The following is a 15,314-nucleotide window of genomic DNA, read 5'->3' as shown; positions in this document are numbered from 1 at the left end:
CTTCAGCGACAACCTGGAGCTCCCCACTAGCATCTTCGAGAGGCCGGCTTCTGGGTATCGACCGCTCTCATAAGATGGGCCGATATGACATCACTCCCATGGGAGTACAGTGGGCTTTGGCATTGTACAGGGGCAGACAGGTAGGTAAGTAACTTTAATGCAGAAGAGACAAAGCATGTCTCTTCTGCAATAAAAAAATCCTGCCTATTTTCATTTCTTACATAAAGTATATATTTGGGAGGGGGCATGGCCAGGACCGGCATGTGAGAAAACGTGCGTCTCACAGCTCTGCTCCAGCACAGACAAACAGTCCTCTCCCAGCAGCGATCTGGCAGTGAAATGCAGCTTTCTAGCTGGCGACTGGGCCACTCACCCTCCCGGGCCACCCACCGGCCCTCGGTACCTGTGGAAAGCAAAGAAAAAGGATGAAAACATGACCTCCGAAATCCAAGATGGCGCCGCCGCGGCCCTGGCACCGCGCATATGAGGGGCAATGAAAAGGCCAAGGAAGGGTCCAGCAGAAGGACACAGAAACACCAGGGTAAGGACTACCCGAGGGACATGGTATATTATGTCCAAAAGCTGGGAAAACACCAGAAACAGGGCGCAGGGTGGGGGGGGGGGGGGGGTCTGCTGAACCATCCCACGTGGCAGCCCAAGAGACATTAGAGCAGATTACACTGAACCCTGACTGGCAGGGAGAGCTTGAAACCCAAGCAGAGCAGCCCCCCTCCCTCCATACAGACACTGACAATGAGGAACCTGAACAGCCAACTCTGGCTGAAATACTTAGGGCTGTGCATGTTTGTACAGCCTCAGTGAACACCCTTAAAGAGCAATTTGGTGGGTTGAGAGAGGATGTTTCCCTGTTGAGGCAAGACTTTCAAAAGATTAGAGAGGGAACGACTGTTGTGGAAAGCAGGGTGAGCGACATAGAAGACAAATTCCCGCCAGTTGCTCGGGAGGCCTATGCCTCCTACCAGCTGACCAAAGACACTAATAACAGAACAGACGACATGAAAAACCGCCTGCGACACAATAATATCTGTATAGTAGGATTGCCGGAGGAAACTGAGGGGAGAGATACCACTTTTGTAGAGACCTGGCTGACCGAGATCTTTGGGAGGGAGGCCTTTTCCCCATTCTTTACAGCTGAGCAGGCGCACTGCACACCAGGTCACCCACTGCAACCAGGAGCTCCCCCAGACCCATTTTGGTCCGGCTCTTGCATTAAAGAGACAGCGAAGTGGTACTGAGGCACACACGAGAGAAGGCCAACGTTCAGGTGAATAGGGTTAGAGTGTCATTCTATCCTGACTTCTCCGCAGAAGTACAGAAACGCAGGGCCAAATTATCGGACATGAAGAGGCATCTGAGGGCTCTGCAGCTACTCTACGCCATGCTGTCCCCCGCCAAGCTAAGCGTTACAGCCAACAGACAGGCCCAGTTCTTTGAATCGGCTCAGGATGCAGCCATGTGGCTGGACTGTTACTAACAGGCCCTACATCACCGTGACAGATGAAGAGGGGGATAGACCAGTCTGACACACCTGCTACTGAGGCCGCTCGGAGACCCACACACGTGCCTTACAGAAAGTTTGTTTGAAGCTCACTTATTGCTCCCTTGATGGCGCTGTTATTCCCCCCTTGATCCTACACTTACCTGCTTTTTCCCTTTTTACAAGAATATATTGGCATGTTATATAGTTCAGCCTTCAAGGAGAAGTATGTTCAAAGCTCTTTTGGCACTACTTCTTGTGTGTGCATTTAGTTCTACACTTCTGTGACCCAGATTTGGCTGACAGCATGCTAAAGTCTGTTGTTGGTTGGCAACACTCAACCTGTCTAGGCTCTGGAGGGATCACCCCCATATGCCTGAGCGCTGGCTCAACCTCTCAGCCTGCTGCTGGGGGCCTGAGCCACAGCCTGTTTAAAACTTCACATTTTATTTGAAAAAGGTAAAGTATTACACTTACAAAAATAGCACTATAGGTAGTGCTAACCATGAATCATGTGTTTGTCATATACAACCACAGGATCTTTAGATGCAGAGATGATCGCAAGATGACGCCGTATATGTGAAACCTTGTCCTATACGTAAATTACGTCCAAACCTTAGGACTTCCCTACTGGGTGCCAGGAAGGTGGGTTGTAAAGGGGACTAGGGTGCCAGAAAAATGGATTGTGAAGGGGACTGGGGTGCTAGGGGGGGGGGCCTGTAAAAGGAATTGAGATGCATGTAAAGCGGGGCTGAGAGGGGTATTGGGACACAAGAAGGGGCTTTGAAAGGTACTAGGGGCAAGTAAGGGGGGGGGGGCTGTGATGGGGACTGAGAGATGCAAGTAAGGTGAGGCTGGAAAAGGGACTGGGGTGCAAGGAAAGGGTGCTTTGATGTGGACTGGGGTGCAAGGAAGGGTTATGTGAAGTGGACTGGGGTTCAAGTAAAGAGGAGTTGTAAAGGGGGCTGCAATGCAAGTAAGGAGACACTGTAACAATGAATGAGGTGCAAGGAAGCAGGGCTGTGAAGGGGAATAGGATTCAAGTAAGGGGGGCTGTAAAGGGGACTGGGATGCCAGTAAACAGGGGCTGCAAAGAGGACTGGGGTGCACGGAAAGGGGCTGTGAAGAGAACTTGGAACTAAGGATGAGGGGTGTGAAGGGGATTGAGCTGCAAGTAAGAGGGCCGCAAAGGGGACTGGGGTGCAAGGAAAGGGGGCAAGGAAGGGGGGCTGATATAAAGAGTGGGGGTCTCTGAGGTAAGGTGGGGGTGCTGTGATGTGAAGTGGGGCAGAAGACAGTTAAGTAAAGGAGGGATGTGATGTAAAATGGGGGGACTTGGATGCAAAGGGGCGCTGTGATGTAAAGGGGCTGTATTGAAAATGGGGATGCTCTGATGTAAGGGGGGGCACTGTAATGTAAATGGGGGGGGGGTCTGCAATGTTAAGGGGGCTGCTATGGTGTAAAGAGGGGGCTGTGATGTAAATGTAAGGACTGAGGAGACTCATGTAAAAGGGGAAACTGTAATGTAAGGGGAAAGGGCTGTGATGTGAAGAAACCGAGTCACAGTACAAACACGAGACTCGGACCTCTGAAAATTTTAATTCAATACCCCTGCCATATATGTTTGTTATTTTGAAATCCCACCCTTCTCTTTTAACTCTTACAAAGTTGTTAGCAAGTGATGTGTTCAGTTTATAAGCTTTCACTGTGAATGTCAGCCCACGTATGTAAACCTTGCATTGGAATCCGTAGTAATGTAAATTCTGCATGAATGAGGAAGCACCGTTATCATTTTGCTGATAGCAGCTGTAACCTATCAAAGCTTGCATTGTTTGGAGAGAGCACGCTAATCAATGCATTGATCTGCTTCGCCTGCATTTCAGCACCACAACTTTGAGGAAAGCCAGGAGAGTATGAAGAAACAGCTCGCCCAACTGAACCTCCTCCTCCGTGTACTAGACTCGACGCTCTGCGATTTCCTAGGTATTTATATCTGTTACAGTTCTATGTTGAAGCAAGCTTGTTCATTATGAAAAAAACATATCTGTTGCTGCAGTATGGACTCTGCCTATCTCTAATAAAAGTCAGAACAAATATAGACATTGGGGTTGATTTACTAAAACTGAAGAGTGCAAAATCTGGTGCAGCTGTGCATGGTAGCCAATCAGCTTCTAAGTTCAGCTTGTTCAAATAAGCTTTGACATTTAAGCTTTCTGTACAGAGCTGCACCAGTTTTTGCACCCCTCAGTTTTAGTAAATCAACTGTCAATCTTAAAGTATAACAAAAGGCAAAACGTTTGTATGTAACTTTGGAGAGGAGTGGAGTGGAGAAGGATTAAAACAGTTGTCAAGTATTAATTTCTGTCTGGAAAGGAAGGGAAGGGGGTGGATTTCCCTTTACTTTGTCCCATAGGCAAAACAGGAATTCAAGGAAATCCCTCCAAAGTGAGGGAATCCTTGGTAGCTACTAAAAATGAACTTGGGTGTCCTCCTAAGGACTTTTCGTCAGCAAAGGTCCGACGGAACAAATCCATCTGACAATTCGACCGTGTGTGGGCTTCATCGGACCTTTGCTGTCAAAAATCAGACAGACTTTAGATTAAGAACAAGTTTTAAATCTTTCCGACGGACTTGAGTCCGGGCGAAAAATACATTCTTCTGTATGCTAGTCCGTCAGATGAAAACTGACGCTAGGGCAGCTATTGGCTACTGGCTATGAATTTCCTTATTCTAGTCCGGTCGTACGTCATCACGGTCTAATCCGTTGGACTTTGGTGTGATTGTGTGTAGATAAGTTCGTTTTGGCGGAACTCCGTTGAAAAGTCCTTCGGAGTTCAGTCCGACAAACACGGCATAACTCATCTATAATTGGGCTCTGAACTACCTCCTTTTTTTTTTTTTTTGGTACTCTGAGTTGCAGGCAAACCAATAATTCCCTCACTTTGGAGGTATTTGCTCTAATTCCTGTTTTGACTATGGGACAGGAAGTGAAGTGAAATCTCGCCAGTGGAACATAGATGGGGAAAAAAAACTGTTTCTACTTCGAAATCACACCAAACATGTGCGGTATCACTGAAAATCAGATCAAGAGCAATAATTCTAGCACCAGACCTCCTGTGTAAATCTAAAGTGGTACCCTGTAAAGGCTTTCTAAAGCATCACCTATAGATAATTGAATGTACCGTAGTGTGTCACTGTTCCATGGGCCTGCACAATTTTTAAAGCGTGACATGTTTTGATATTTTTTTTTACTTAACTAACTTTTGCGTAACATAATCTTTTTTTTATATTTTAGCAAAAAATTTAGTACTATATTGTGTTTGTGTGCACTAAAATGAATTTAAGTTAATTTTTTTCCCATAAAAACGCTGTGCAAATACCACACGGCATAAAAAAATCATGACAACCTCCATTTTATTTTCTAGGCTCTCTGCTTAAAAAAAATAAATAAATAGGTGAAGAATAAACTCCTTGTTCAGAGCCGTGAGCTCCTCCTCCTTCCTCCTCACTATTGTCACACAACTGCGTGGGATCACTGTGCCCCGAGCACACCCTTTTTTTGAAGCCTATTAGAGCCTCTGGCTCTAATCACGTGCTTCGAAAAAAACACCCCTGCCATTGTAATCCATGCATCCGGTGCCCTGTATGTAGGTCAGGTAGCTGGATGCATGGATGGGAGGGGCCCCCCTAACGGATGGACCGCCGCTGCCTGCAAGTACTGTGAAGATCTCCTGAACTTGCACAGTTTAGGAGATATTCAGAGTACATGTAGCCGATTACCTCACTTCCCACGCAGTGAAGTTATCGCACCCCAGGCCACTCATGCAGCCAGAGGCTGTGAACCTGGAAGGAAGACCCTCTCAGCGGTGACATCGCAGAGTTGGATGGCTTTGTTCTAAGGTAAGTCTCTCATAATGGGTTAGTATGCAATACTAACTCATTATGACATTGCCTTGCAGGGATTTTTTTTTTTTTTTTTTTTTTAACCACATGCAGTTTACTACCGCTTTAAGCTGGCCATACATGGATTGAAATTCGGCTGGCTCAGCAGGGACTGGCCAAGATTCTATGCATCTATGTGCAGGCTGATGGTATTCAAATTGATTCATCGATCGACTTGGGTACAACCAGCCTGTCGGACTATAGACGCTAGCAGTAATCATTTTGTTTGGCTGGCCGGTAAGGCTGCCTGCACCCCCCCACTGGCAGAATAGCGCTGCGGGAGGCATTCCCCCTGAAAGACTGACTACGTTGATGGGGGAATTGAGTGATTTTCTTTTCTTCCAGCTGTGGTGAAAGCTGGCTTGCCTTACAGTAGCTTGGGGGGCTGCAGAGCTTTTTAGTGAACTTGAGTGTGTTCTTTTAGGGATAATAATAAACAAATAGAGACTGACATTGTAAAATGGGGGTAGAGTAGACTTTTAACGGGTAAAGATTCATGTCCAGTTGCCTAGCAATCTAAATCTACTGATCATTTTGATATGCTGTACATAACTGTACATTAGGTTTCGATTGCCCAAGATTGTGACAATTTTGCTTCAAGGAAATATTGTGTACATGATTTCCTCCTAATGAATGTCTATTTTTTCTCCTGGCAGATTCCAAAGAATCGGGTAATCTAAGTTTTTGCTTCAGGTGGATCCTCATCTGGTACAAACGTGAATTTTCTTTCCAGGATATTCTCCTGCTGTGGGAGGTAAGTGCCAGTTATTGATGTGCGATCTTTTCTCCAAAATGCTTGTAGCAGCAGATCTGTTGAAAATGTTCTATTATTTTTGAGGTCATAACTAACTAACTAGTGGAATGTACCCTGGATATTCTAGTTCCTTGTTGTGCATGTTTTTTTTTTTTTTTTACATCAATATTGTGCACCTCTGAGGCTATTCCTACAGGATAAGATTTAGTAAAACTGGTGCAGTTGTGCATAGTAACCAATCAGCTTCCAGTTTTTATTCTCAAAGCTTAATTGAGCCAGCTGAAGTTAGAAGCTGATTGGTGTGCACCAGTTCTACTAAATCTCTCCCCCCCCCCCCCCCCCCCCCCCTTGTGTGAGACCCCTTTCAATAGCACCTTCAAATCGCCCTGAAAGTGCCGCTGCTGGGGATTTCACCCTGGAGCAGTGTGCTGGCAGGACGGTAAAAAAAGTCCTGCTAGCAGCATCTTTGGAGAGTGGTGTATACATCGCTCCCTCAGATTGAAATCAGTGGGGCAGCGCGGCTATACCGTCGGCAAAGCGCTGATGCAGCAGCGCTTTGCGGGGGTTTTAACCCGTTCTCCGCTGCTAGCAGGGGGGTTAAACCACCCGCTAGCGGCCAAATACCACCACTAAAGCGATAGTAAAGCAGCACTAAAAATAGCGCCGTTTTACCACCGACGCCGTTCCCACCCCAGTGTGAAAGGGGCATAATGCTGCTGTATAGGCTGTGCCTGTACTCTAGTTTGGCAATATGGCACTTTGGCCATGTCATGCTGTTCGCTGCTGTTGTACATCCAGAATAAAAGGGATGGATGTAGACTCGGCAGCAAATTGAGAGGCCAGGCCAGCTGCTGGTCGGGCATCTGGGCAGATTCTAACATTATTGTCCGTATCCCTGCAAAATCTGGATAGACTCTGTGATGGCAGCCGGAAGCGGAATTTAGCCCGATGTCTGCTGAATCTGGGTCACAGGAATGCAGAACTAAGTGCACTCTTTTGATCCATGGGAGTAGGACCGGACTCTAACATCCCAAAGACTTCCCACCATATTCTTAAAGTGGGACTTTGGTCATACTTCAAGTTTCATCGTTCCTGAAGTTGCCGAGGCCATCTCACTGGTAGATCCAGAGAGAACCGGAGCCACGCTCCAGGCAAAGTGCTCCGCAGCATCTCTGCCCCAGTCTTTAGTCAGGGAGCTGGTCAGTGCCATCTTGAGGCCCAGGGTCCAGCACCACTCTGAGGTCTTTCAGCCACATTGCCCTCGTAATTTGATGTCGCTGCAGGGTCATTCCTGCTGGTGAGCCGCTCTGTGGGAAGGTAATTGCGGATGATTATAGCCCCAGGAGATGCCTCTTTTGCTGGTATTTAGGCAGATCATCAGCGGAAGCACAGGGCAGCACATCCTCTCCCATACCAAGCCTAGCCATGCCCCCCTCCTTTAAGTTCCAGATATAGCAAGGAAAGTTTAAACCCCAATCCAGTTAATTTTTTTTTTGCCTGTGTCCTGCTGGGGAAATTTCCCTTCACTTGCTGTCCTGGAGGCGCAACAAGTAATAGGAGGAAATCTTCCCAAATTGAATAGGATTCCCATGTGAGAGAATTGGCACAGGAACGGGAGTCCCCTTTGGAGTTTTTTTCCCTCACCTGTTCAAAATTGTGGATTTTCTCAATTTGTGTCTTGGTGACAATGATCAAAGGGACAAATGGAGAAGGTGAATCTGTTGGTGACGCTGACAGCAGAAAAGACTTGACAAACAGTTTAACCCTTTATTGGAAAAATTCGGTCTTCACATACGTTTTAATCCTGCCAAAATCATTTGGGACAGCAAACCATCATCTAACGTCAAGGGGTACTAGCAGTCCTTTCTGTGAAGCAGCAAAATGAATGGTCATTTATTAACATAGCATAACTCCTGGCCTAGTGTTGATCACCAGACTATTAAATCCCATTTTCTATGAGCATTGCTCTAAACCGCTTCAGGCTGCCCACATATCAGATGTTCAGTGTGAAATTCTACAGACGTCTCCTATAATGCCAAATTCCATTCTGATTCAGATCCATCAAAATAAACACGCACAGAAATACTCTGCTTTGTTTATTTGTTTCAATCAAGGTGTTATGGACAGGTCTTCCCTGCCCCAATTTCCACCTGCTCATTGGCTGCGGTATCCTTGACCTGGAGAGAGAAGCGCTAATGCATTCAGACTACGGCTTCAACGAGATCCTGAAGGTACGGGTTTTTAAACCGCTCATCTTTTTCTTTGTAATGGTCCTACAAACTGCCGTTTTCATCCCATTATGGTATAGAGAAAGGGTCTCCAAACTACGGCCTACAGGCCACAACCGGCCCACTTTGGGATTTTGTCCACCCACAGCTATCGTCAATGGCGTATCTTCAGACTATCTTCAGACTAGTCTCCACCTCTGATAAATGCCCTGATGTAAGGGGGACTCTGATGAATGGGGGAACTCTAATAGGAGCCCTAATGTAAGGCGGCTCTGAAATGATGGTGAGATTTTTATGTGAAAGAGGGGCTCTGATGTTATGGTAAGGCATCTGATGTGAAAGGGGTTACTTCTGATGTGATGGATGACTTCTGATATGAAGCTATTTCTTGGAGCTCGTTTGTTCATTCAATTAAATGTTGTTAATTCTTTAGAAATATTTGTATAGACAAGAATTTTTTCTAAAGTATACAGTGTGGCCCTTTACTGGAAAGCTTGGAGACCCCTGTGGGCTGAACAAAAAACAGATTCCTCCATCCACACTTTACAGCACAAGTGGATAAATCTCCCCCTGCAGCTATTGTTTTCTGACAGCTGGCACCAGCAGCTGGCAGAATACCCAAACAGTGGCTGCATCTGATTGGAAGTAATCGCTGTTCAGCAGACAAAAAAAAAATTGAAGGGGGTCAAGCAGGAGGGTGGCAACAGGACCACCCACAGAGCGAATTTCAATCGGTTTATCTGAAACCGGCAGCAATTTGTATATTTTATGGCCAGCTTTAATTATTTACTTTCAAAGTATACATTAGGTTGGTGAGGGGTTAAAAACCCTGACAAATTTGTATTGCTGTTTATGTCCCTGCTGCACTTTTTAATTGACTTTGGAGAGTTTTTCTCTCTAAGTAGTTGTAAACTTTTGAAATTATAAATTAAAAAAAGCATATGCTACTATCGAGTGTGCTTGCCTCAGTTCATGGTATTTAGTCCTTTCTGACGTTTCCTTCCACTGCTATATGCAATCACTGGAAGGGGGCCTCAAGCACACAGTAGGTGATTGATAGCCTCAGCTGTGCATGTTTCTCTATGAGACTGTGTAGAGAGTGGTGTGTTAATTCATTACACTCAGCTTTCTGCTCGATGTTCATAAATGCTGGAAAAATGTGTGCTTTTGGGGACTATAAGGTAGAGCAGGCTGCAGATAAACAGGTACAACTTACATAGGGGGATTTGTTTCATCTGAGGCCAGTCACTTCTGGTATGCAACCACTTTAAGCTGAACATTCCCCTCCATTTTTTTAAGTTGGTTTCTCTGTTGCCTGTGTTCTCTACCACTTGCACGAGCTGTACTCTCACAATTAGCTCCTCTCCACAAATGTCCCCTCTGCTGCCTGTGTCCGCAATCACCGGCACACTACACTCTGCCAATCAGCCCCCCTCCCTTCTTTGTGTGTCCCCTCTGCTGCCTGTGTTCTCAATCCCTGGCCCACTACACTCTGCCCTGACAATCAGCTCCCCCCTTCCTTGTGTGTGCCCCCTCTGCTCTCTTCCATGTGTGTACCCTCTGCTGCCTGTGTCCCTAATCACTGGCACACTACACTCTGCACTGACAATCCGATCCCTTCCATGTATGTCCCTCTGCTGCCTGTGTCCCCAATCACCGGCACACTACATTCTGCTCCCTTCCATGTATGTCCCTCTGCTGCCTGTGTTCCCAATCACTGGCACACTACACTCTGCACTGACAATCTGCTCCCTTCCATGTATGTCCCTCTGCTGCTTGTGTCCCCAAACACCGGCACACTGCACTCTGCTCTGACAATTTCATTCACTCTATAAACTTCCTGTTCTGGGACAGGCACACTAGTATGCTAGTATAAAATACCGTAAATAGCCATTGAGCATAATGTGCATAGCACCTGTGCATATTCATAAACATATGCACAGATATTTCACTATTAGATCCCCAAAGGGGAAACTGTCAGATGGTTTAGGGCTCATTTAGTGGTTGGGGACAGTAAAACCACACTGTTGAACGTAGATTTTACCACGCCTCAACCGCTTCCCCATTAGTTAGAAAGGCAGTGGCCAGGGGGTGGACACATGCCATGTTGCTTTCCCGCCACAGCAGGAAGTATACCCCCGGTTAGATTTGTCGGGCACTACCACCCACCGAACACGACCCATTTAAGTGATAATAGATTATACCACACACATACAAAAATGTCATTTAAAATCCTACAAGGCTTTTTAAAGCACCTGAATATAATAAGCAAATATGGGAATTTGGTCACACCACATGGCCATACGGTGCTTAAGCCCACTACTGCATCAAAGTACCCCACTTTTAGTGGGTCCTACACTATTCATAGAATGAAAGATCCCACGTCTCATCCATGGGAGAAATACACTCCTCTTTATGGGAGAACTGAAAGGACTCCTCTTATAAACACAGGTGGACACTGATTAGAATTACTGATGGGGGGTGAAGGGGTGCTCCATCCCAAGGGGTCTGGTCAGCACCCATATAACAGACAAACAAATACTGGGGGGGACAACCTAACTATGCATCAAATTATAGATGGTGCTGCTATAAGACCACACAAACAGAACAAAAGATTACAGCGTACACATACAAAAATGTTATTTAAAATCCTACAAGGTCAACCATGGGAGAAATGCACTCCTTTTTTTTTTTTAGGTGGACACCTCCTTTAATTTAGGTGGACACTGATTAGAAGTACTGGTGAGGGATGAGGCGGTGCTCATATATGCTTAGTATGTTCAGGTGCTTTAAATAGCCTTGTAGGATTTTAAATCACATTTTTGTATGTGTACGCTGTAATCTTTTGCTCTGTTTCTATGGTCTTATAGCAGCACAATCTTTAATGTGATGCATAGTTAGTGTGGCCCCCAAGTCTTTGTCCATTTAAGTGAATGGGGCCATGCTTCAACTGCCCCTCAACCACATGCAATGCACGCAGTTGCGGTGCTGTAGCCCAACATTTAGGGAGCCAAAGCAGACAGTGAGGAAGTGATACACGCCTCCTCAGCGCCTGTTAAACACACTCTAAAGAGTGACACAAATGCAAATTGCTGTTAAGAGACCAATACAAGTCTAAACAAGGGCTTAAAGCGGAACACCAGGCATTTTAACTTCCCTGCATATAGAGGCTTTAATGCCAAGAGGCCGCATTTATATGCGGCCCTATGTAAACATTTGTCTGTGATAAGAGCACACGCCCTGCGCACTACCTATATGGTTACCAGCGGGGGGGGGGGGGGGGGGGGTTGAAAGCTCCTGATGCATACTAGAAGCTCTTAAGGGGTCGAGGGGCAGTGACAGGAAGAGGTTAAAAAAAAACTTGTGAACAGGCAGACTATTTATCGTAGAAGAGAAATGAAATATCTACCTGCTTGCAGTTTTCTGTGGTATGTAAACTGAGCTGGGCATGCCCAGCTCAGTTTACATCACAATGCTCTGAGTGCCAAGATGACTGACTCAGGAGTTACCTCCTCCCGCGCCAGCCAATGGAGACGCGCGAAGACCAGCACTTGGAAGGAGTGGGGGAGAAAATGCCGGTGCCGAGGACGGCGTCTTAAGGGACTTTGTACAGTTAGAGAGGATGTAAGTATAGTGAGTTTAGTTCTGCAGCAGCAAAACCAGTAATATCAGTTATGGATGCGCTGACCCTTTAAATGTCATACAGATACAATAAGACTCAATTAAAAAAATGAGTTTTGCATCGAAACAACAAAAAATGTATTATGCGCTACTTTTTCTGCTTATCCTGTGATTTTAGTGTTTTTTTTTTTTTTTGTATTACTTCCTATACAGTATGTTTCTGCAGACCTTATTTATCTGTTGCTTTGCCTCTGTTCAGCACATTAACGAGCTGACCATGAAGATGAGCGTGGAGGACATTCTGTGTCGTGCTGAAGCTCTGAATCAGCAGCTGGCACACTGTCAGGTGAGTGCCGGGGTTGTGGCTGCTAACGCTGCAGCACCGCCAATGCTTTGTGACCTAACCATTGCCTCTTCTATGACAGCCAGCCTGTGGTTTCATCAGTATGGGTAGCAGTGTTTATGGGTATTTTTTTTTCTGTTTAAAGCGAATGTGTCACTCAAGAAATAAAAAATAAAGCACAATATAAGATGAAATAGAAAAACTAAGAAAGTGCTGTATGAAATTGTGACTTCACCATCATGTCACAGTGCTGCAACATTGTGGGGTGCAGGGTGGGGATTGAGCCAGGCTCTGATTTAGGACTAAACTGTAGACCAGGGCATCTAGGAGCTAATGGGTGAGCGCAAGAGAGTGCAAACACCGAAATGTCTTCTATCCCATGGTTATGCTAGTTGGAGTATACTAGTGTTAAAAAGTTTGGAAAAATTCTTAGTTTTTTTGTTTTGTTTTTTTGTTGTTTTTTAAGTATTGATGTATATTTTTTTTGTATCATGGTGCCAATAAGGCTCGGTTCACACAGGGGCGACACGACTTTGGAAAGGCAACTTGGAGACGACTTGTGAATGATTGACAGCGCGACTTGGCACTACTTAACAGCGCGACTTTTGCCGTGGCCAATCAGAGAATGAGCTCTGAAGGGGGAACTCCACGCCAAATTTCTGAAAAAAATTTGGAATGGGTTCCCCCTCCGAGAGCATACCAGGCCCTTAGATCTGGTATGGATTCCAAGGGGAACCCCCCTATGCCGAAAAAACGGCGTGGGGGTCCCCCCCAGATCCACACCAGACCCTTATCCGAGCACGCTACCCGGCCGGCCAGGAAAGGGGGTGGGAACGAGCGGGTGGCCCCCACCCTCCTGAGCCGTACCAGGCCGCGTTCCCTCAACATGGGGGGTGCCTTGGGGGAGGGGGGGCGTGCAGCCCCCCCACCCCAAAGCACCTTGTCCCCATGTTGATGAGGACAAGGGCCTCTTCCCAACAACCCTGGCCGTTGGTTGTCGGGGTCTGCGGGCGGGGGGCTTATCGGAATCCGGGAGCCCCCTTTAATAAGGGGGCCCCCGGATACTGGCCCCCCACCCTATGTGAATGAGTATGGGGTACAATGTACCCCTACCCATTCACCTGTAAAATAAAAGTACAAAAAAAAAACACAACACACGAGATAAAATACTTTATTGCACAGCTCCGGGGGTCTTCCGTCTTCGGGGGTCTTCTCGCCGGACTCCTCCGCTATCTTCTTCTAGCTCTTTTGCTAGCGGAGGAGTCCGGCTTTCTTCCTCGCCGCCGGCCTCTTCTTCCGACTTCGGGGGTCTTGTCCCCCTCTTCGGTTCTTCTGCCGGGCCACCGCGTCTTCTTATAGCTTTTACAGGCGGTGGCCCGGTCTTCTGTCGCCGCCGTCGCCACCTTCCGTTCTTCTTCTCCAGGAGATGTTGACTCGACGCTCTCTCCGGCCGCAATGCCAGGGAAGCGCTGCGCTGCCACTTATATAGGGACAAGGGGCGGTGTCACATTCAGTCGCGTGCATTAAGATGGCTCTCATTCACTTACATTGATTTTTAAATGTTGTCCGACCTGAGGCGACCAGGGGCGACCTCAAGTCGGATCGCAGTTGCCCCTGTGTGAACCGAGCCTAAAGCCCATTTTCAGCTAAATAATATAAATATTTTCATGTTGCCTTCTATATAATTCAGCCTCCCAGTGCCAGCAGAACAACTTGCCCTTGACAGTCAGCTGCAGAGAAAACTCCTGCTTTTTGTTTGTAAGCAGCGGCCTCTCTGCAGTTGTCTGACACCACCCCCCCCCCCCCCCTCCTTACCCCCCACACTGAATCACAGCTAAAGCTCTGCAATTAGCAGCAACAGGGAGCTTTGCCTGTCCCAATGACTTGAAATATTGTGATAGAGCTTCTGACTCTCTGCTCGTGAAAAGGTATGGCTTCAGCCAGCGCTGCTCTAGACATTGGCTGCCGCGTTTCACCCCACACATCAGGGCTTGATTGAAATGCATCAGTGGTGTGGCTGGAGCAGCGATGGCTTAGGCCACACACTTCACAAGCACCGTGTCGGTCAGAGCTGCGTCCTGCAAGTGAATGGGGCTGCGCTGCAACTGCATGCAATGCATGTGGTTGTGGCATAGTGATTCTGCATTTTAGGGGATTTAAAACAGGCGGTGAGGAGATATGCCTGTCAAATTCTCTCTGAAGAGCGATCGCATTCCTAGTATAAACTAGCTGTAAATGTGTGCATCAAATAGCCAGGTTTTCTTCCAAATAAAATATCCCCTCTAGTGTCTGCCAATAGCAGCTGGCATTAAAATTGGCAAGCTTTCCTGCATAGCTGTCTTTTACATATATCTTTTAAAAGGAGAAATATGGGTTTGGTGTTTTTTGCTGTTTTATACTTACCTTGGCGGATGGAGCATCGGACCAATGCTGCATCTGTCCCCCTCCATCTTTTCACTGAGAACTGAGCCACAGAACACCACTGATGGCTCAGTTCTCTCACCTCCCCGAGAGGAGAGCTGCTGACTGTCATTCAACAGCTCTCCTGCTCTGCTTCTCCACGATCATTGGAGCGCCGAGCTGTGGAGGGACGGGGGATCAACCGTCTCAGCAGCTCGCTGAGAGGCTGAGACTGCCATCAGTCCAGGCACCTGGAAGATCCAGACTTCCGAAGTCGGGATAACGCAGTGCCTAGACTGATCTGTGTAACGTCGGCAGAGAGCGGACTTCAGACCGCTCTTTGAAAATGGGTCACAGGAGTGCAAAATTAATTGCACTCCTGTGACCCATAGCAGAAGCCCAGCCAAATGAGCTCAGGCTGGACGTCTCCTTTAAAGTGATTGTAAAGTCTCGTTCTTTTTTTTCCTATAAAAATAACAAACATGTTATACTTACCAGCTCTGTGTAGTGGTTGTGCACAGAGCAGCC

General features: G+C 46.8%; 1 protein-coding gene across 2 annotated transcripts in view; it reads left to right on the top strand.

Annotated features, from left to right (window-relative positions):
• Positions 1–15,314, top strand: part of TBC1D17 (TBC1 domain family member 17) — a 124,934-nt gene that overhangs the window by 95,908 nt on the left and 13,712 nt on the right. For both annotated transcript variants that reach the window (XM_077457155.1, XM_077457154.1), the window contains exons 13-16: positions 3,382–3,481; positions 6,097–6,194; positions 8,309–8,425; positions 12,303–12,389. In XM_077457155.1, the coding sequence (XP_077313281.1) occupies positions 3,382–3,481; positions 6,097–6,194; positions 8,309–8,425; positions 12,303–12,389 (402 nt within the window). The remainder of the gene's footprint in view (positions 1–3,381; positions 3,482–6,096; positions 6,195–8,308; positions 8,426–12,302; positions 12,390–15,314) is intronic.

The sequence above is a fragment of the Lithobates pipiens genome, unplaced genomic scaffold (genome assembly GCF_037356315.1).
Source record: "Lithobates pipiens isolate NorthernLeopardFrog02 unplaced genomic scaffold, aLitPip1_a1.2 Scaffold_27, whole genome shotgun sequence".
Classification (NCBI taxonomy): Eukaryota; Metazoa; Chordata; class Amphibia; order Anura; family Ranidae; genus Lithobates; species Lithobates pipiens.
This window is presented reverse-complemented; position numbering and strand designations above follow the sequence as displayed.